Source organism: Pongo abelii, chromosome 5, assembly GCF_028885655.2.
Source record: "Pongo abelii isolate AG06213 chromosome 5, NHGRI_mPonAbe1-v2.0_pri, whole genome shotgun sequence".
Lineage (NCBI taxonomy): Eukaryota > Metazoa > Chordata > Mammalia > Primates > Hominidae > Pongo > Pongo abelii.
In genome coordinates, this window is record NC_071990.2 from 71,159,966 (window position 1) to 71,183,633 (window position 23,668).

Sequence of the window (23,668 nt, forward strand, 5' to 3'; positions counted from 1 at the left end):
GCTGGGATTACAGGCATCTGGCACCACACCTGGCTAATTTTTGTATTTTTAGTAGAAACGGGGTTTCACCATGTTGGTCAGGCTGGTCTCAAACTCCTGACTTCAGGTGATCCACCTGCCTTGGCCTTCCAAAGTGCTGGGGTTACAGGTGTGAGCCACCATGCCTGGCCTGAAAAGTAAAATTTTTATAAGTAGATAAGATGTGGTGAGGAGACGTTTCAAAATAACTGGAGAAAGCTATGCTCAAAGAGAAAGAGGCTGCAAAACATTAACACTTACAAGACCCAGCTAATGGGCCTCTTTGGCTTCAGCGTAAATTATATATGTATTCGATTAATACAGGGATGTCCAATCTCTTGGCTTCCCTGGGTCACATTGGAAGAAGAATTGTCTTAGGCCACACATAAAATACACTAACAATAGCTGATGAGCTAAACAAAAACAAAAACAAAACAAAAATCACACAAAAATACTCAATGTTTTAAGAAAGTTTACGAATGTGTGTTGGGCCACATTCAAAGCCATCCTGGGCCACATGCAGCCCGTGGACCGTGGGTTAGACAGGCTTGGATTAATTGAATATAAAGCTAGACACGCAGGTTCAGCTCAAATCTGGGAGGGCCTGAAATCCCAGGTTACAGTGTAAGGGCTTTATGCAGTGAGCAGTGAGGAAATGTATTTGGATAGAGGTTGTTTTAATTAGCTTTATTAAATATAGTCTGCATATGATAAAATTCACCCATGTTAAATATACAGTTGAGTGAAGTTGTTGTTGTTGTTGTTGTTGTTGTTGTTGTTGTTGTTGTTGTTTGAGACGGAGTTTTGCTCTGTTGCCCAGCCTGGAGTGCAGTGGTATGATCTCGGCTCACTGCAACCTCTGCCTCTCGGGTTCAAGCGAGTCTCCTGCCTCAGCCTCCCTGGGATTACAGGCACCTGCCACCACACCTGGTTAATTTTTGTATTTTTAATAGAGTTGGGGTTTCACCATGTTAGCCAGGCTGGTCTCGAACTCCTGACCTCATGATCTGCTCACCTTGGCCTCCCAAAGTGCTAGGATTACAGGCATGAGCCACCACGCCTGGCTAGTGAGTTTTAACAAATGTTTACAGCCATGGAAACCACACAAAGTGTAAAATAGTTCTGTCCCCTAAAGAGGTACAAGGCAGTTCATCCTCTCCCCACCTCCTCCCAGCAACCATTGATCTGTTCTCTATCACTGTAGTTTTGCTTTTTCTAGGATTTTATTTAAATGAAACTCTACAATATGTAGTCTTTGGTGTCTGGTTCCTTTCACATAGTATAATGTTGCATTAGTTCTAAAATGGGACACTGAGAGCAGGAACCAGGGTGGTAATGGTGAGAACAAAAAGTTTCAGAAAACTGTAGGCTATTATAAGGGCAAAAATTAGGTTAACAAATGTGAGGAAGAAGAGACATGGAAAGATACGAGGGTGTGGTCAGAAAGAAGAGTGCTCAAAAGAGTGTGGGATTTGGAGGAGGAACATACTCAAAAAATAATAAAGTCCAGTGGACAGCAGAAGTAGATATGAAAGTCATCAGGAAAGAGATTGGTGACCTCTGTGGCCTCGATGTGTGATGATTTACTAATGTGGATGTCGATATTAGGGATGATAGGGAGAGAGAGATGAAACTATGAACCAGATATTGGTCCCATCCAAGAAGACAGAAGAATCTTTGAGTTTACTATAAGACTAGAGAAAAGCACTGGATAGGTAAATGGTATAGAATTCCAAAAAGGAAAGGCTGTAGAGGTCTGGCATTAGAATGAGAGGCTGGAAACAGCAGTGAGGAGCAGGGACATCTTGACCTGTTCTTTCTTCCCCAGTGCTGTGGACTGAATTATGTTCCCCCAAAATTCATCTGCTGGAGCTCTAACCCCCCAGATGATGGTATTTGGAGATGAGGCCTTTGGGAGATAATTAGGTTTAGATCATGAGAGTAGGGTAAATCTTTAAGGGATGGAACTGTTTCACACTTTGTGTTATTTACATGACTGTCAACATTTGTTAAAACTCACTGAACTGCGTACTTAAAATGGGTGAATTTTATTATAAGCAGACAATACTTTAATAAAGCTGATGGGAATCTCATGGTGGGAATAGTGCCCTTATAAGAAGAGATACCAGCAAGCTTGCTGTCTCTCTTTTTCTGCCATGTGAGGACACAGCAAGAAGCGACCATCTGTAAGCCAGGAAGAAAGCCCTCATGAGAACCAACCATGCTAGCACCCTGATTTCAGCCTACCAGCCTCCAGAGCTGTGAGAAAATAAGTTTCTGCTGTTTACTCCACCTAGTCTATGGTATTTTGTTACGGCAGCTCAAGCTAAGACATCCAGTGAGCCACAGAGATATGTGAGAAAGAAGAACTTCCATTAGAGAGGCCTTCGAGGGAGTTCGTAGAGTAGGAAAAAGCCACCTCGCATTGCAGTAAAGCATGGAATTCTTTTGAAAACAGAATGATGATGAGTATGGGGGAGAGTTTATTCACAATATAACAAGAATAAAAGAATGAATATTTGAAAAATTTTCACGGTAAATTCTGTATCCTTTTTCTTTTGCCTAGAGAGGGGCTTTATGATTTTGGTGAAGATCATTTAGTTTTCTAAAGAGTTATAGTTTGGGTATCCTGCAGTTTCCCTGTGCTATGCAGGATAAAATAAAAGCCGTATGCCTTTTCTTCTGTTAATTTGTCTTTTGTCAGTTGATTTTTGGCAAACCTTCAGAGGGCAAGGAGGATGTTTTTCCTTGGCCCCTACACCTTCTCCCAGAGTCCAAGCAATGTGCTTCCTCAGTAGAACAGGTTTCAACATCTCTAAGTAGCTATGATGACGACCTCAGCAGAGAATACCCACCTTGAGGGAATGTGACACCCATGCCCCCAAAAGTCTAGTTGCCTTTTGGTGTGTGTCTCAGGAGTATAACTGACTTCTCTAGGGATTGAATGTAAGAGAGACCTAAGTAACCATGGGGTTTGAATAAAGCAAATCTGGGTTTGAACTGGAGCTCTCAGAGGCTTCTACTCTCTGGGTTTCAGTTTCCTCCTAACACCTGCCTTAGAATGCCCTTATGAGAAGAAACTGAGATGATAGGGCACTTTGCACTTTCCCTTTCAAGCCTTGCCAGAGTTTGTTATTCTTGTATGTATTTGTTTGCCTTTTTTTTTTTTTTTTTTTTTTTTGGCCTACTTCAGTACTCTGTGAGCCCTACGAGGGAAGGGGCCTTCTATTGCATGGTCACTACTGTATCCCTCACCCCACCTTTACATAGCATAGGGCCTGGCGGAGTAATAGTGGAATAAATGAATGAAACTGCCCACAGGATGGCCATGAGGATGAAAATAAATCTCTTCATTCATTCATATGATACGTATTAAGTATCCTCTGTGAGCCAAACACTGAAACAGCAATGGATAAAATGCACAAAAAATTATACCATAATGAAGCTTAACATTTTAGTGGGAGAGACAGACAATAATCAAAGTAAAGTTTAAAAATATACTAAATTAGTGATAATTGCTGAAGATAATGTAAATCTGGGAAGGAATGGGAAGTGTTGGGAGAGTGGCCACAATAAATAAATAAATAGATACAGTTTAAGAATTAGGGGCCAGGCGGCTGGGCACAGTGGCTCACGCCTGTAACCCCAGCACTTTGGGAGGCTGAGGTGGGTGGATCACCTGAGGTCAGGAGTTCAAGACCAGCCTGGTCAACAAAGTAAAACCACCATCTCTACTAAAAATACAAAAAATTAGCTGGGCATGGTGGTGCACACCTGTAATCCCAGCTACTCGAGAGGCTGAGGCAGGAGAATCACTTGAACCCTGGAGGCAGAGGTTGCAGTGAGCCAAGATCATGCCATTGTACTCCAGCCTGAGCAATAAGAGTGAAACTCCATCACACACACACACACACAGACACACACAAGAATTAGGGGTCAGGTGCAGTGGCTCACGCCTGTAATGCCAGCACTTTGGGAGGCCAAGGTGGATAGATCATTTGGGGTCAGGAGTTTGAGACCAGCCTGGCCAACATAGTGAAACCCCATCTCTACTAAAAGTACAATTATTAGCCAGGCACATAGTGGTGTGCACCTGTAGTCCCAGCTACTTGGGAGGCTGAGGCAGGAGAATTGCTTGAACCCAGGAGGCGAAGGGTGCAGTGAGCTGAGATCACGCCACTCCACTACTCCAGCAGGGCAACAGAGCTAGGCTCCATCTCAAAAAACAAAACAAAACAAAGAATTAGGGCTCTGTCTAATAGTTGGTTCCTCTCCTGTTTTTTCCGTATACAGAGCAGTACAGTGTATGGGCTGAGAACAAGACTGCAGCCAGGATGTCTGAATTCAAACTCAGTTTTATCACTTAGAAGCTATGTGATACAGAGCAACTTTCTTAACCCTTTGTGACTCATTTTCTTCATCTATAAAGTTGGAACAATAATTGTTCTTGTCCCATAGGATTGTTAGGAAGAGTAAATGGATTAGCATACATAAAGTGCTGAGAATTGAGCCTGGCTTGTGATGGGGATTCCTACTATGAACACATAGTATTAAGAATAATAATTACTATTATGATTATAGATGGCAGTCCCAGCCAACCAGTTGCTGAAGCCAAAACCCTGTGATGAGGAACAGTAATTCTCTAGCTAAGATTAATTGACATTCCTATGCACCTGGCACCACGCTAAACCCTTTACATGTATTACCTTGTTTAGTTATCAACACAGTGAGAGAAGTATGATTGTTCTCCCCATTCTACTGGTCAGAAAACTGTGGCATTAAGTCAAAGTGACTCCTTCAAAGTAATCTTATTTCAAGACCTTTCAAGTCTTATGAATTTGTACTCTGTATTCTCTTCTCAAACTCAGGAAAAAGAATCACATTTACAGTTCATTTAAAGACTGCATGGTAACCAGGTTGGTAAGATCTAGCCTATCAGCAACCCTGTCTTTAAAATTGACCATAGGCCGGTCTCGGTGGCTCACGCCTGTAATCCCAGCACTTTGGGAGGCCGAGGCGGGCAGAACACTTGAGGTCAGGAGTTTGAGACCAGCCTGGCCAACATGGTGAAACCCCTTCTCTACTAAAAATACAAAAATTAGCTGGGCGTGGTGGCATGCGCCTGTAATCCCAGCTACTCGGGAGGCTGAGGCAGGAAAATCACTTGAACCCAGAAGGCAGAGGTTGCAGTGAGCCCAGATCACGCCACTGCAATCCAGCCTGGGCAACAGAGGGAGACTCTGTCTCAAAAAATAATTAATAAATAAATAAGTTAAATAAAATTGACTATAAGGCCTTTCCTGCCTCCATTAACTGCTTTATTTATATCTCGTTTTCCTTAGAATTTCCAGATGATGTTAATCCAGTGACCAAAGAAAAAGGTGGACCCAGGGGCCCAGAACCTACCCGATATGGAGATTGGGAACGAAAAGGACGCTGTATTGATTTTTAAGTCGCATATTCTTTAACCTCAATATTGTTTTCTGAATATGTACATCTGAATTAACTTATTTCTGATTATTTTCTTTATATCCTTTATGTCGTGTAGTTTCTATAATGTGTTTAAATATATATATATATGATGGCTTTGGAAGAAAATATGCTGCTATAAATTAGGAAAGGGAGACCAGCCTGACCAATATGGAGAAATCTCGCCTTTACTAAAAATACAAAATTAGCCAGGCGTGGTGGCATGCACCTGTAATCCCAGCTACTCTGGAGGCTGAGGCAGGAGAATGGCTTAAACCCAGGAGGTGGAGGTTGTGGTGAGCTGAGGTCGCGCCATTGCACTCCAGCCTGGGCAACAAGAACGAAACTCCATCTCAAAAAAAAAAAAAAATAGGAAAGGGAAAATATTTTTTCATTAACATATATTAATTTAATGAGTATAGAAATGATTCTTGGTTTTGTTTTTTTTTTTTTTTTGGAGACAGAGTCTCTCTCTCTCACCCAGGCTGGAGTTGGAGTGGCACTATCCCAGCTCACTGCAATCTCTGCCCCACCAAGTTCAAGCAATTCTCCCGCCTCAGCCTCCTGAGTAGCTGGGATTACAGACACCCACCATTGCGCCTGGCTAATTTTTGTATTTTTAGTAAAGACAAGGTTTCACCATGTTAGCCAGGCTGGTCTCGAACTCCTGACCTCAGTTAATCCACCTGCCTCAGCCTCCCAAAGTGCTGGGATTGCAGGTGTGCACCACCGCGCCAAGCCTAGACATGATTCTTAGAGCTGTAGGCCTTTACTTCATCATTTTTCAGTTTAAATTAATCAGTTGCTTATAAAATGCACACATAAATAAAATAATTTTAAAAAATGATTGTGTTGCTGTGTGCTGGGGGATAGTGGCTTTTAACATGTGAGTTAAATAATACATTATAGTTTGAGAAGGCCACAATAATAACAGAAAATCTTTAACTTGGAGCCAGTGACTTAATTAATTACCCAATCACTTGAGTTCAAATTCTGACTCTACTTCTTACTACCTATGTGACCTTGGATAACTTATTTAACTTCTCTGTGCTTCAATATCCTTATGTGTAAGTTGGAAATAATAATACTTTTGATACTGGTGGGCTCCAGGAGGTCCGCAAACACTGGTGGGACCTTAACTCCAGCTGATGTCCAGGCTGTTGATACCATCATGAGAAGAAATTCAAGGACAAGTCAGAAAATAGTGAAAGTACTGAGATTTATTGCAAAGTAAAAAGTACATATCCGATGCCTGTAATCCCAGCACTTTGAGAGACCGAGGCAGGTCGATCACTTGAGGTCAGGAGTTTGAGACCAGCCTGGCCAACACGGCGAAACCCTGTCTCTACTAAAAATACAAAAATTAGCCGGGTATGGTGGCGGGTACCTGTAATCCCAGCTACTTGGGAGGCTGAGGCAGGAGAATCACTTGAACCAGGGAGGCAGAGGTTGTAGTGAGCCAAGATTGTGCCATTGCACTCCAGCCTGGGTGACAGAGCGAGACCCTGTCTCAAAAAAAAAAATAAAAAGAAAAGAAAAGCACACATTCAAGAAAGGGGAGTGTGGGCATACTCAAGAGAGAGTGACTCAGTGGAGTTTAGGGCTTCTATCTTTATGGGTTTCTATAACCAAGAGGTGGAATATTCATGAAGATTCCTGCAAAAAGGTGAAGATTTCTTGGAATTGTGGTGCCACCGACTTTTACACCAAATATAGGTGTTCCCAGAATAGTCATGGCACTACGTGTGCTTTAGTATGTTAATGAGCATATAATGAGGTCCTAGGTGAAACCTAGGTCATAGCCAGTGCCATGCTGGGTCCAGTCAGTCTTAGCCAACTTGACTCACACCCTGGTTTTTCAGGATCTTGTCAGCCCCTAGTTTATGCAGCCATTTCAACAATTTCCTTTTTGCTAATCATGTAAAACTGCTGCCTGGAATTTTCTGCTCTTCTGTGACCACCCTATATTGTTCCTGTCTCACTTTCACTTAACAGGGAAGTTGAAAAGATTAAATGAATAAATAACATGTATTAGTCAGGGTTTTTCAATAGGAGAGAGAGAGATTATGTGGAATTGGCTCATGCAGTTCTAGAGGCTGAGAAGTGCCATGATAATGCCATCTGCAAGCTGAACACCTGAAGACCCAAAAAAGCCAGTGGTGTGAATCAGTCTGAGTCCAAAGGCCTGAGAACCAGGGGAATTATGATATAAATCCAGTCTGAGGGCAAAGAAGATGAGAAGAGATGTCCTAGCTCAAGCAGTGAGGCAAGAAAAAAGGAGTGAATTTTCTTCCTTCTACCTTTTGTCCTGTTCAGGCCTTCAATGTATTAGATAATGCCCAACTACATTGGGAAGGACAGTCTACTGAGTTCACCAGTTCCAATGCTAATCTCATTCAGAAACACCCCTACAGACACATCCAGAAACAATGTTTAAACTGGTACCCTGTGGCCTACTCAAGTTGACACATAAAATTAGCCAACACAACATGTTAGCCACTTAGAGCAGTGTGTAGTATAGTACCTACTTCTCAATAAGTGTTAACTCTCTTTAAATTATGAATGTATTTTTCCAAGTCTCTAGGCGTTGTGAGAGGAAAGATTTTTTTTTTTTGCTCTGTCCCCAGGCTGGACTACAGTGGCGCAATCTCCACTCACTGCAACCTCTGACTCCCTGGTTCAAGCGATTCTCCTGCCTCAGCCTCCCAAGTAGCTGGGACTGCAGGCACTCGCCACCACGCCCAGCTAATTTTTGTATTTTTAGTAGAGACGGGGTTTCACCGTGTTAGCCAGGATGGTCTCGATCTCCTGACCTCGTGATCTGCCCGCCTCAGCCTCCCAAAGTGCTGGAATTACAGGCATGAGCCACCGCGCCTGGCCAGTGGGAGGAAAGATTTTTAAAAATGAAATTTGAAATACTTGAAATTGTTTTATATGAGTACAACATTTTAAATGTCATTAGTTGAAAATAGTGATTATTTACATGAGTGAACTGAAGTATATACGTTAGTTTGTGGAACATAAAATTCACATAGGTGCTATGGTTTGAAAATTTGTCCCCTCTTATCCCCTCCAAAACTTATGTTGAAACTTAATCCCCAATGTCTCAGTATTGAGAAGTGGGACCTTTAAGAGGTGATTGGCCTTTAAGAGGGCAGAGTCCTCATGAAGATTAATTCATTTATGGGTTAATGGACAAATGGGTTATCATGGAAATGGAGCTGGTGCTTTATGAGAAGAGGAAGAGAGACTTAAGCTGGCATGTTAGCATCTGAGCCCACTCAGCCAACTTGCCATGTGATGCCCTGCGCTGCCTCAGGACTCTGCAGAGAGCCTTCACTAGCTTCAAGGCCCTGGCCAGATGTGCCCCTTGACCTTGGACTTTCTAGCCTCCAAAACCGTAAGAAATAAACTTCTTTTCTTTCAAAATTACCCAGTATCAGGTACTTAGTTATAGCAACAGAAAATGGGCTAAGAAAACCGGCACTGGGAGTGAGGTGTTGGTATAAAGTTACCTGAAAATGTGGAAGCTGCATGGGAACTGGATAATGGGCAAAGATTGGAAGAGTTTGGAGGAGCAGGGTGAAAAAAGCCTAGATTCTGATTAGGGATTAGAAGACAAGAAGACTAGGGAAAGTTTGGAACTTCCTAGAGATTACTTAAGTGGTCATAATGCTGATTATGTAATGCTGATCACGACCAGAATGCTGATAGAAATATGGACAGTAAAGGCCATTCTGATGAGGTTTCAGATGGAACTGAAGATCAAAGTGTTGGAAACTGGAGTAAGAGCCTTTCTTAGAAAGTGGCAAAGAATTTGGCTGGATTGTGTCCAGGCCCAAGGCTGGGTGTTTTATAGCAACACCCTACTCCCAGCTACCAATTCCAAGGAATGCTGAACTTAAGAATGATGAATTAGAATATTTGATGGAAGAAATATCTAAGCAGCAAAGCATTCAGGCTATTGCATGGCTACTTTTAACCACTTACATTAAACTGCAAGAAGGAATAAGTTACTTAAAGACAGAAATTATAATCAAAAGGTAAGCAAAGCAGAAAGATTTGGGAAACTCTAAGCCTGGACATGTGGTAGAGAATGAAAGCTTTTTCAGCAGAGGAAACCAAGAGTATGACCAAGCCACTGTTTGCTAAAGAGATTAATATAGCTAGAAAGGAGCCAGAGATTATTCATCAGGACAATGGGAGAAAGATCCCAAACGCATTTCAGAAATCTTTGAAGCTGCCCCTCCCATCACAGGCCCAGAGGCCTAAAATGGCAGAATGGTTTAAAGGGACGGGCCCAGGGCACTCTCTAAGGGCTTGCTGCCCCAGGCTGCATTGGGCCTCTACTGCTGGGCATTCTGGCTGCTCAGGCAGCTCTAGCTCAAGTGGTCCCCAATGTGGCTCGACCTGCCACTCCAAAAGGTACAAGTTGTAAATCTTGGCACTATCCAGTGATGCAAGTGGTCTCAGATGCTGCTCATGCCCCCACTCCAGAGGGCACAAGCAGTAAGCCTTGGTGACGTGCACATGCTGCTCATGCTGCAGGCACACAGCAAGAGCTGTGAGGCATAGCAGCTTCCACCTAGATTTCAAAGGATGTATCAGACAGCCTGTGGGCCCATGCAGAGACTTACTGCAAGGGCAGAGCCACTGCAGAGAACCCCTCTACTAGGGCAATGCTGAGTGGAAATATGGGACCAGAGCTGCTGCAGAAAGTTCCCACCAGAGCAGTGCACTCTGGAGCCACAGGGGCAGGACCACTCTGGGACCCCAGAACTGTAGAGCTATCAGTATGCAACACCAGCCTGGAAAAGCTGCAGGCACCTGACTCCAACCTGTGAGAGTAGCCACGTGGACTATAGCAAGCAAAGCCATAGGCATGAGATTGCCCAATGTTTTGGAGACCCACTCCCTACCTCAGTGTTCACAGGATGCCAGCATGGAGTTGAAAGAGATTATTTTCCAGCTTCAGGGTGTTTTTTTTTTTGTTTTTTTTTTTTGTTTTTTTTTTGTGATGGAGTCTCATTCTTCATTCTGTCACTCTGGCTGGAAAACAATGGCATGATCCTGGCTCACAGCAACCTCTGCTTCCTGGGTTCAAGCGATTCTCCTGCCTCAGCCTCCTGAGTAGCTGGAATTACAGGCACCTTCCACCATGCCTGGCTACTTTTTTTGTATTTTTAATAGAGACAGGGTTTCACCATGTTGGCCAGGCTGGTCTTGAACTCCTGACCTCAAGGGATCCTCCCGCCTCAGCCTCCCAAAGTCCTGGGATTACAGGTGTGAGACGCTGTGCCTGGCTGAGCTTCAAGATTTAATGTCTGCCCTGCTGGGTTTCTGACTTGTTAGGGGCCAATTACTCCATTTTGCTTTCCTATTTTTCCCTTTTGGAATGGAAATGTATATCCTATGCCTGTCCTACCGTTGTATCTTGGAAGTAGATAAATTGTTTTCACAGGATCACAGATAAGACTTTGGACTTTTGAGTTGTTGCTGGAGTAAGTTAAGACCTTGGAGCTATGAAGATAGAATAAATGTATTTGCATGTGATAAGGACATTAGTTTTGGAAGGCCAGTGCCAGTGCCAGAATGCTATGGTTTGAATGTTTGTCTCCTCCAAAACTCATGTTAAACTTTATCCCCATTGTAACAGTATTAATGAGATGGGAAATCCAAATATGCTATTTGACAGGTAGGATCTCTGGGAGGTAATTAGGATGTAATGAGGTCATAAGGGTGAGGCATTAGTGGCTTTATAAGAGTAGAAACACCTGAGCTAGCACATTTGGCCACCTCACTGTATCATACCCTGTGATGCCTCAGGACTCTATGGAGAGTCTAGTCTCCACCAGCAAGACTCCATGAACTTGGCCCACATGTCACCCTTGAACTTGGACTTCCCAGCCTCCAGAACCATAAGAAATAAATACCATTTTTCAGCCGGGTGCGGTGGTTCATGCCCATAATCCCAGCACTTTGGGAGGCCAAGGCGGGTGTATAACCTGAGGCCAGAAGTTCAAGACCAGCCTGAACAGCTTGGTGAAACCCCATCTGTATGAAAAATACAAAATTAGCCAAATGTGGTGGTGCACACCTGTAATCCCAGCTACTCGGGAGGCTGAAGCAGGAGAATCACTTGAACCCGGGAGGTGGAGGTTGCAGTGAGCCTAGGTCACACCATTGCACTCCAGCCTGGGCGACAAGAGTGAAACTCCATCTCAGAAAAAAAGAAATATCATTTTTTAATAAATTACCCAGTTTCAGCTATTCTTTTATAAGCAACAGAAAATGGACTAAGACAATAGGTATAGAGGGTAAATATGAGAAAAACGGGATAAAATGGACTAGCTCAGTCAGTTTTGATGACTCAAAACCTCCTACCCCGTGGCCTTTTGATAACTGGGTCAGGAGAAGTCAAGTCCAGTGTACAGATCTGAAATAATGGAAGGACAGGAACTGCTGGGCTCCCCTAAGGTATCCTTTGCTGCATGCCATCTGGCCTCACTCACACTCAGAGGTTGGGCCTTCAGCTCCCAGGCTACTTTTGAATTACTTAGGAAGAAAGGTTTTGCAAAGCCTATAGAAGACAGAATCCAGTAGGCTGATAACTGTGTGATATAAATTACAAGTGCAATATTACTTGAGAAGATTGTACGGAGACTCATTTAAGGGAATAAGAATTATTATCCCAGAAACAAATTAGCTAGTGTGTAATTAGGACTAGTCATTTGGTCTTTATATCAGTTTTCTCTCTCAGTCAACATTCATTCTTCTAGTTGCAATTACTATGTATGCTACAAAGTAATAACTACATTTCTTTAGAAATATTATATAATTCAGTCAACCTCCAACTGCCCAAGTTAGTAAAGGTTTTTACTAAGTTAACATTCAAAAAATAGTATGTTAGGCTGGACTTGGTGGCTTATGCCTGTAATCCCAGCACTTTGGGAGGCTGAGGCAGGTGGATCGCCTGAGGTCAGGAGTTTGAGACAACTAGCTGGGCGTGGTGGCACACACCCATAATCCCACATGCTCGGGAGGCTGATGCAGGAGAATCGCTTGAACCCGGGAGGCAGAGGTTGCAGTGAGCTGAGATCACACCACTACACTCCAGCCTGGGCGACAGAGCAAGACTCCATCTCAAAAAAAAAAAAAAAGAAAAATAGTATGTTAGATTTTCATTGTATAGTTTTGCTTGTGTTCTACACTAACTATCATGATGTACAATAGAAAAAAGACAACTTATATACTTCAAAAGCTAATCTAAAATATATAACAACCAAAGTGTTGTATTAAGATAACTCTTAACATTATATACATTTGATACATTACAGTATCAAATATATAGGTAAAATTTGGCGGCATGAAAACACTTGTGGTCTGTATGTCTATCAAACATTCATGAAAAAACTTGAAGACTATCAATTTGGTACCTACAAAAGACGATGCGGTAGCCATGGAAATGCATCACCCATATCTCCTCCTGTGAGAAGCAGAGTTGACTGAGAAGCCTAGCTGCTATCCCATGGGATCTACCACTGTATTCCTGCTGTTCCCAGCCAATGAGTGAGAATGGCAGGACTATTAACACTGACCCACTCCCCTGATGGGCAACATTGGCTCAAGGACTTCCCATTAGATTGCCCAGAATTTCCTTAGAAACATGCTACTGTCTTGAGATTCTTCCTACCCCATACTCCTTTCCTTCACTCTCTCCTTCACAGGTGTCAAACCCTACCTACTCCCCTCCTTCATAATTCACAGATATCTCCTCCAGTAAATCTCTTTCAAACTTAATGCCATGTTGCCATCTGTTTTGTAGAGAACCTAGATTAACATGGATAACTTTTTAAAAACAACTTATAGACAGTTTTTCAGAAAATGTCATACAATTCTTGTGTTTTTTTTAGTATAATCATAGTTTAAACACTTTTCTATCGCTTGGGGGATTTCTGGGAAATTATATGTTGATCTTTTATGTACAAGGCTCATGCCATGGAGTGTTGTACATATTGAGTGTTTGGTTAGATTGAATTATGTCTAGTAGGTCCCAGTTGCTGAGACCTACAATGTGTCAAAATATATATATATATTACCTATTATTAAACTTGTAAGAGCAAGCATAAAGCCACATTCTGCTGGTAAATAACAAACGTTCATTGGATAGTTTGCAGTGAGAAAACTTTGTCATAGCAATTGTTAATGATAGTATATTAGTAATTTGATAATTTCAGAACAGGACAGTAATTTTTCTAAATAAAAGATAAGAATGGCAGTGAGATATTAATGAGTGCTGATTGATCAATTAGAAGGGAAAGTAAAGTGAAGAGTGCCTAATGAGTTCATTCATTCACTGAATTGATTCATTTATTTAATCAGTGGTGATTGCCTACTACGTGCTCGATATTCTGTGAGGCTCTGTTTTGTTTTTTGTTTGTTTGTTTGTTTGTTTTTGGGAGTGAGCCTCGCTCTGTCGCCCAGGCTGAAGTGCAGTAGTGTGATCTCGGCTCACTGCAACCTCTGCCTCTGGTTTCAAGAGATTCTCCTGCCTCAGCCTCCTGAATAGTTGGGATTACAGGCACCTGCCACCACGCCTGGCTAATTTTTTTTTTTTTTTTTTGTATTTTTAGTAGAGACAGGGTTTCACCATGTTGGCCAGGCTGGTCTCAAACGTCTGACCTCCGGTGATTTGCCTGCTTCAGCCTTCCAAAATGCTGGGATTACAGGCATGAGGCACCGCATCAGGCCACTGCTAGGCTCTTTGTATTTGGTGATTAATGAAACAGATCCCCTGCCACCTTAGCATAAAGTCTGATGTGTTTTGATGTGTGCATGCAAACAGTTCCAGAAGACAACTGACTGAAGACTTTATAAAGGATTGCAGGTGACTATACTTCACCCCAAACAAACCAAAGGGAACTTCCTAAGTTTAATGAGACTATCGCTTTCTGAACTTTTGGTACGAGATGACTCTTCAGAGACCTGGATTTTCAGCTTTTAAAATCTAAACAGGGTCTGTGGGATATTTATTAATTAAATATTCATTTTATAATCAAATGTGTTCTGACTTTGCCATATATAAGCCTCCATGGACATTGATCAAGAAGATATGGAGTGAGCAGAGTGATAAAACTAAGATTCCCGGATATATAAAAATTTTTCCTGGTCCAAGAAGAGCATTTTTGGTGGCCACAACCTCTGGAACTAAGCTGCTGTCAACTTCCCGAAGACTGGTTGCTATAAATGAATTACAAAAGATTATCGAACTAACAATGAATATGAGGGCATGTGTGAAATTAAGAAATATTTATGATTAACAAGTATTCAATATTAATTCATTGTCCTGTGGGCACTTTCTTCTGTCTTAAGATCTTTCATTTGCAGGCCGGATGTCGTGGCTCATAGCTGTAATCCCAGCATTTTGGGTGGCCGAGGTGGGTGGATCCCTTGAAGTCAGGAGTTTGAGACCAGCCTGGCCAATATGGTGAAACCCTGTTCTACTAAAACTACAAAAAAAAGTAGCCAGGCGTGCTGGCGGGCACCTGTAACCCCAACTACTTGGGAGGCTGAAGCAGGAGAATTGCTTGACCCCAGGAGGCAGAGGTTGCAGTGAGCTGAGGTGGAGCCACTACACTCCAGCGTGGGCAACAGAGTGAGACTCTGTCTCAAAAAAATAAAAATAAAGAAAAAATAAAATATCTTTTATTTGTAGAAACAGGTACCTCTCCACGATACTCCTATTGACCATTGGTTCTAAAATAACATATATTGCCTTCTGCTTCTCCCTCTCCCCCTTCTTCTCTTTATGGAGGAAATATCATCTATTGTCTCTAAACCAACTTCTGTCTTATAATCAGCCAAGTCTAGGTGGCAAATTAAAGAAAAATGTAGCTGTTTTTATGCAAGGTTTTTAGATGAAGACGACATAATCTATTTTGGTGGTGATTAAACTTTTTGGTTTTGGGACCCTTTACTCTTAGAAGCTTTTGAGGTCCCTAAATTGTTTAGGACCCCAAAGAACATTGTTTTATGTACGATATCTATCCACACTTACTGTATTAGGAATTAAAGCTAAGTAATATTTAACATACTTAACTCATTAAAAATAAGCCGGTAGCAAACCTATTACATGTTAACATAAAATGAAATGTTTTGAAACATGACTTCTCCAAAACAAAAAAAAAGAAATTGCAAAGAGTGGCATTGTTTTATTCTCTTCAAGGTCTAACTTAATAGAAGGCAGCTGTGTTCTCATAGCGTCTTCTGCATTCGATCTGCTGTGGTATTTTGACTGAGGTATGATGAAGAAAAGCTGGCTTCACATAGTTATGTACTTGGAAAAGGGAAGATCTCACAGATCCACTGGAAGAGCTTGGTAGAGCTGAGGGTCCTCCAACCACATTTCCAAGAACTACTGAGCTGATTTAAGTAGGAACGGTGATACTAAATAAGAATCTTTGGAACAGCTAGCAGAACCACACCCCACTACAGCACTGGCTGGAGAAGAAGGTAGCTGTTACCTGTAATGTGAGCTAGTTTTACCTCTATAGGCAGGAACCTATAGTGTGTGGTTGTGTGTGCAACCACCACCACAGGGGCCTCAGAACCCCTGTGTCCCAATGACTTCCTTTTCACCACGTTTAACCCATTTCTGAATGACTGTCTTGTGTGGATATATCACACTGATATATCCGTGTGATGAACACTAAAGTCAGATGTTTGCACTCCAGTGGAGGCTGGGAGGTGTGGTTTTACTGAACTCTGTGGGTAAGGCAGACTTCACACAGAGGGACTGTCAGATATAGAGATGGTGTTCAAAAGATTTTAGACAGATACAAATGTTACTTGTCCATCATCTAGTTGAGAATCAGTTTCATTGGGGCGTACAATATAGATGTGTAAAATATATAAAATGTGTTGCAAAAATGTAAAAATAAGATTTAAATAATCCCAAGCTAGGTGCGGTGGCTCACGCCTGTAATCCCAGCATTTTGGGAGGCTGAGGCGGGCGGATCACGAAGTCAGAAGTTCGAGACCAGCCTGATCAACATGGTGAAACCCCATCTCTACTAAAAATACAAAAATTAGCCAGGCATAGTGGCATGTGCCTGTAATCCCAGCTACTTGGGAGGTTGAAGCAGGAGAATCCTTGAACCTGGGAGGTGGAGGTTGCAGTGAGCTGAGATCACCCCACTGCACTTTAGCCTGGGCGACAGAGAGAGACTCTGTCTCAAAAAAAAAAAAAAAAAAGATTTAAATAATCCCTAAAGCATCTTCAATATCCATTCCTCTTCCTTTGAGGAATGCTTCCACAGAGATTAGGGTTTGAGCCTATAATTTATTTGTGCCTTACATAGCATTGGTTAATGAATATAAAGGTTACTCAATAATAACTTATGAACATTACTTAAAATTCTGTAACATCCTATATTCTTTTGGAATAAGGTTTATATATATTTAGGCCGTGTATTTCTAACTTAGTTTTACCAAATAGAATCTTGTCTGATGCCTAGAAGCCACAAATACTCCTTATTAGCTGTTGCTTGTAAAAAGGAATCGTGGACAGATTGAGAATGGAGTTTGTTATTGATGCAGGTGTGACAAGGAGATGAAAAACAAAAGAGCTTTTAGAAGCAGCTTATAATATTGGAAGTTGAAAACATGCACAAGGAAGAAACTAGGAATGTGTTTTTGCGGGGCTTGTCTTTTCGTAGCTCCTTTGGAAAAATCTGAGTTTATAAACTGAGATGTTATAGACTGTGGCCTGTAACCATTATCTTAAAACATTGTATTTTCCTTAGCACAAGGGGTCACTGTATTCAAACTGGCATCTGAAACTTTAATGGGATATAAAATTTGGATTCTTTGCCAGAAGACTTTCATATTTTGTCTCATCCTGAAGTCAGTGACTCGGCTAGATTCCTTATTTTGAAAAGTGCTTACATGAGATTTTGTTTTGATAGTTATCCCTCATTTTAATTCTGCTGCTCAGAAATGTCAGTATTTCTGAGTAGATTGTCTCATATCAAACCTGAGCCCTTGATTATATGAGTCACAGCCTTCTATCGTCCTCCATACCTACATACTAAATGTTTCACCTAGGCAAAACAATCCAAATATTTTTATTGCCCAGTTTTATATAGACTAATGCTGACTAGAATGCCCCCTTTCTTTCTCTACCAACGCATAGCTCTTCTCTCCCCTTTCAGTCCTTTCTGGAATAAGGATAGGTATAAATTAGATACATAAAGTGCCTTTCTCTACTTTAAAAAGGAAAAAAAGTATGACTCATGTCATACATTTAATGCTGTTCCAGCTAATTAATCCTGGCTGTGATGGTTGATTTTAGGTATCAACTTGACTGAGTTAAGCATTGCCCAGATAGTGGGTAAAACATTACTTCTGGCTGTGTCTATGAGGGCGTTTCCTGAAGCAATTAGCATTTGAATCAGTAGGCTGAGTTAAGAAGATCGCCCTCACCATTGTGGGCATGTATCATCCAACTGTCGAGGGCCTGGAAAGAACAAAAAGGGAGAAAAAGAATGAATTTGCTGCCTCTTCTGGAGCTGGGACATCCATCTTCTCCTGCCCTCCGACATCAGAGCTCTAGGTTCTCAGGCCTCTGGACTCTGGGACTTGCACCAGTGGCCTCCCAGCTTTTCAGGCCTTCAAACTCAGAAAGAATTACATCACCAGTTTCTCCAGTTCTCCAGCTTACAAATGGCATATGTGGTACTTCTTGACTTCTATAATCTTGTGAGCCAATTCCTATAACAAAGCATCTCTTATAGATTCTATATATCCTATTGGTTCTGTTTCTCTGGAGCACCCTAATACAATGACCATGCCTGGTCGTGCCGTCACTGCAGCAACCCCTTATCCCTCATGTAGATGTCATGGCTGGCATGCAGAACACTTCCCTTCTACACATCTGGCTTTGTTCTCCATTCTAACCTTTTGGGGAGCATTTTCATTCTGAACGGGTTAGAAAGCCACAAATTACATTTCTAGTGAGTTATGCATGCAAATTAAGTTCTGCCAATTAGATGCACTTATTGTGATTTGAAAGGGAATGTGAGGGAAGGCTACCTTCCCACTGCTGGTTTTTCTCACTGGCTGATCCAGTTGTGGAGACCTTGAATTTGTCTGCAGCAGCACTCCACTCTGTAGTTACCAGTCTTGTGGGGACCGTCATTTCCTTGATTAGGCTACATTACGTGGCAAAGGTGACGTGATAGTCACTCCAGGGATCGTATTACCTTTATTATTATTATTATTATTATTATTATTATTATTATTATTATACTTTAAGTTTTAGGGTACATGTGCACAATGTGCAGGTTAGTTACATATGTATAACGTGTGCCATGCTGGTGTGCTGCACCCATTAACTCACCATTTAGCATTAGGTATATCTCCTAATGCTATCCCTCCCCCCTCCCCCCACCCCACAACAGTTCCCAGAGTGTGATGTTCCCCTTCCTCTGTCCATGTGTTCTCATTGTTCAATTCCCATCTATGAGTGAGAATATGCGGTGTTTGGTTTTTTGTCCTTGTGATAGTTTACTGAGAATGGTTTCCAATTTCATCCATGTCCCTACAAAGGACATGAACTCATTATTTTTTATGGCTGCATAGTATTCCATGGTGTATATGTGCCACATTTTCTTAATCCAGTCTATCATTGTTGGACATTTGGGTTGGTTCCAAGTCTTTGCTATTGTGAATAATGCCGCAGTAAACATACGTGTGCATGTGTCTTTATAGCAGCATGATTTATAGTCCTTTGGGTATATACCCAGTAATGGGATGGCTGGGTCAAATGGTATTTCTAGTTCTAGATCCCTGAGGAATCGCCACACTGTCTTCCACAATGGTTGAACTAGTTTACAGTCCCACCAACAGTGTAAAAGTGTTCCTATTTCTCCACATCCTCTCCAGCACCTGTTGTTTCCTGACTTTTTTATAAGACTCTGCTGTAGCCTATTGGACGCAGATTCTCCTGCTGGCTTTGAAGAGGTAAACTGCCATCTTGTGAAAGCACCATTGGCTGAGACCTGAGGGTGGCCTGTAGGAGCTGAAAATGATCTATAGCTGACAGCTGACAAGAAAACAAGGACCTCATTCCTACCCTCTTAAGACTGTGAATTCTGCCAGCCATCTAAATGAGGTTCAACACAGAGGACTCCAAACCTCAGGTGAGGTCCCAGCCCTGCCCAACACTTTGATTTCAGCCTAGTGAGACCCTGAGCAGAAGACCCTACTAACTGATTCCCAATCTTCTGACCTGTGGAAAAGAAACTATGAACTAACAGATGTGTGCTGTGCTAAGCTACTACGTTTGTGGTAATTTCTTAGACAACAATAGAAAAGTGTTACAGTATTCAAATTGCTATTACTAGGACATTGACCTCCAGAGCAATGACTGGGCAGGCTTTAAGACCTTGTCCTCCCCTTTCTTGTAATTTGGGTAACCGGATCCTTATTTTGATTATTTATACACAAAATCCCTCTAAGATTTGCTCTGCTAAACTCTTGCCATTGTGTCTCTCAAGAGAAATGAAGCCCTACTACCTATAGACATTCTTCCATATGCCAACTTCCTGTTGATCAACAATAGTTTAAATAGTTACTGCTCTTGGATTCCTTCTTGCCATGTTTGCCTACATAAAATATACTGCTCTTGTTACTTTACAGTGGATCTCCTTTCCCTATGAGCTACGAGCCCCATATGTGAGAGTTAACACCTACTACTTACTGCAATAACTTATATGTATATAATTTATGTATATAATATAATATAATATAATATGTAATATATATATGTACTGTGTTAGGCCTGCTAGACTGAACTTCCTTCAGCTGTATACAGCCTGATCCTTGCTCACCACCCAGAAGGTGGTTGTGTTTCCTTCTCAAACAGCCCCCTCTCATAATAGTTTATGTAGCTCAGCATTCTGGAATTGGACTCAGGATACTAGAACTAGGCCAATTAGGCCTTTTAAGTGATACAGAATAATTAATCCTATTCAAAGTCATTCAAAAAACATCTATAATGCTTGTTTTTTTTTTTTTTTTTTTTTTGAGACAGGGTCTTGCTGTGTCACCCAGGCAGGAGTCCAATGGCACGATCTCAGCTCACTGTAACCTCCACCTCCTGGGTTCAAGTGATTCTCCTGCCTCAGCCTTTTGAGAAGCTGGGATTACAGGTGCCCACCACCATGCCCAGCTAATTTTTTTATTTTTTAGTAGAGATGGGGTTTCACCATGTTGGCCAGGCTGGCCTTGAACTCCCGACCTCAGGTGATCCACCCATCTCAGCCTCCCAAAGTGCTGGGATTACAGGAGTGAGCCACTGTGCCTGGCCTGCTATTTGTTTTAATTTAGAAAATATGAGAAGAATCTTTAAAACTTTAAATTGCTATAAAATGTGTTGTACTAAATTCTTTTAGTTATTAGATAAAATGCACCATTTTTCAAAATACTAAAAGATTTGGACTCTCCTAAGATTTCTAATATCAATATAAGAAAGCTAGTAAAAAGTTCCACCTTGAAGTGCAGAGGGCAAGTGATGATTGACAAAGGTGGGAGGTGTTTGAGGAAGATGAGGCTGGGAGAGGTCAAGCTAATTAATATGGTTTGGATTTGTGTCCCTGCCCAAATCTAATCTTGAGTTGTAATCCCCAGTGTTGGAAGAGAGGCTTGGTAGGAGGTAATTGGATCACAGGGGTAGACTTCCCCTTTGCTGTTCTTGTGACAGTGAGTGAGTTCTCATGGGACCTGGTTGTTTAAAAGTGTGTAGCAGGAAAGAGGGATCATCATGGTACACGGGAGGCAAGACTAGATTGCAGCTCTGGACACAGCAGCGTGCGGAGGCTCGCATTGTGAATTTAAGCTCCAGATCAACTGCAAGAACAAACCAGAAATCCTGAAAGGACCCACAGACCTCTGAAGGAAGCGGACTGCTCCTGCAGGACCCAGAAGACACCCCAAATATATGCTGTGAGTGTCCTAACTGTGGAGGTGGGAGAGGGAGACCCTTGTCTCCAGAACACACACCCCCACTGGAGAAGCTGAAGGTCTGTTTGTGGGAGAAGTTTCTGACCTTGCCTGGAGCTGAGTCAATTTAGAAAGCCAAGTGAAATACAGGGGTAGAGAAAGCAGCAGAAAGGCCCTGGGAGCTTGTTGGGTCCCCAGGCAGCCCATTCCTACCTGGCACCACAGGGATCCATCGGAAGAGTGGCCAGAGGAGCAAGGGGTAAAACTCCACTGGGAGAAGGAAAGCTCTAGCTGAACTTTGTAATAATTTGAGCGGGGTGAGAAGCCTCTTGGCCAGAACTTGGGGCAAGGCGCAAATCTGGTGTGCAGACTCCACAGGTGGGGAAAAACCAAGCTCTTTTCTTTCACAGCTGGGAGGTGGGTAGCCTGGGGCAAGTTTTCATGCCCATCTCAGCCACCACCTGGTAACAGATTCAGGGCTGTTGGGTGGGGCACGGTGGGAGTGAGACCAACTCTTCGATTTGCATGGGAGCTGGGTGAGGCCTATAACTAACTGCTGGCTTTCCCCCATGTCCCTGACAACCTGCATGACAGCACAGGCAGCCATAATCCTCCTAGGTACACAACTTCAGTGACCTGGGAATCACACCCCCATCCCTAACAGCAGCAAGACCCACCCAAGGACAGTCTGAGCTCAGACACGCCTACCCCTGCCCCCACCTGATGGTCCTTCCCTACCCACCCTGGTAGCCGAAGACAAAGGGCATATACTCTTGGGAGTTCTAGGGCCTTGCCCACCACCAGTATCTCTCCATACTACCACAGCTGATGCTTTCTGGAAAGTGCCACCTCCTGGCAGGAGGTCAAACAGCACAAAAATAGAGCATTAAACCATCAAAGTGGCTGGGCGTGGTGGCTCATGCCTGTAATCTCAGCACTTTGGGAGGCCAAGATGGGTGGATCACCTGAGGTCAGGAGTTCAAGACCAGCCTGGCCAACATAGCAAAACACCATCTCTACTAAAACTACAAAAATTAGCCAGATGTGGCAGTGGGCTCCTATAATCCCAGCTACTCAGGAGGCTGAGGCAGGGACAAGCGTTTGAACCCGAGAGGCAGAGGTTGCAGTGAGCTGGGATCGCACCACTGCATTCCACCCTGGGTCTCAAAAAAACAAAAACAAAAACAAAAACAAAAAAAAACCAAAGCTAATCCTCATGGAGCCCATTGTACCCCCCTGCCACCTCCACCAGAACAGGCACTGGTATCCATGGCTGAGAGACCCATAGACGGTTCACATCACAGGACTGTGTGCAGGCAACCCCCAGTACCAGCCCAGAGCTGGGTAGATTCGCTGGATGGCTAGACCCAGAAGAGAGACAACAATCACTGCAGTTCAGCTCACAGGAAGCCACATCCCTCGGAAAAGGGGGAGAGTACTGCATCAAGGGAACACCCCATGGGACAGAAGAATCTGAACAGCCTTCAGCCCTAGACCTTCCCTCTGACAGAGCCTACCCAAATGAGAAGGAACCAGAAAACGAAGTCTGGTAATATGACAAAACAAGGCTCTTTAACACCCCCAGAAAATCACATTAGTTCACCAGCAATGGATTCTAACCAAGAGAAATACCTGATTTACCTGAAAAAGAATTCAGGAGGTTAGCTATTAAGCTAATCAGGGAGGCACCAGAGAAAGGTGAAGCCCAATGCAAGGTAATCCAAAAAACGATACAGGAAGTGAAGGGAGAAATATTCAAGGAAATAGATAGCGTAAAGAAAAAAAATAAAAAATTCAGGAAACTTTGGACACAATTTTAGAAATGCAAAATGCTCTGGAAGGTCTCAGCAATAGAATTGAAGAAATAGAAGAAAAATTCACAGCTCAAAGACAAGGTATTCAAATTAACCCAATCCATCAAAGACAAAGAAAAAAGAATAAGAAAATATGAACAAGTTCTCCAAGAATTCTGGGATTCTGTTAAACAACCAAACCTAAGAATAATTGGTGTTCCTGAGGAAGGAGAGAATTCCAAAAGCTTGGAAAACATATTTGGGGGAATAATCAAGGAAAACTTCCCCAGCCTTGCTAGAGACCTAGACATCCAAATACAAGAAGCACAAAGAACACCTGGGAAATTCATCACAAAAAGATCATCATTGCCTAGGCATATTGTCAT

The 23,668-nt window shown here is 42.5% G+C and overlaps 1 protein-coding gene across 1 annotated transcript in view; it reads left to right on the plus strand.

Moving 5' to 3' along the window:
* The window catches only part of SDHAF4 (succinate dehydrogenase complex assembly factor 4), a 28,707-nt gene extending 16,048 nt beyond the window's left edge, over nt 1–12,659 (plus strand). Inside the window, exon 3 of the mRNA XM_024248723.3 lies at nt 5,361–12,659. Within this exon, the coding sequence (XP_024104491.1) occupies nt 5,361–5,470 (110 nt within the window). The 3' untranslated portion in view covers nt 5,471–12,659. The remainder of the gene's footprint in view (nt 1–5,360) is intronic.
* Nucleotides 12,660–23,668: the final 11,009 nt, after the last annotated feature.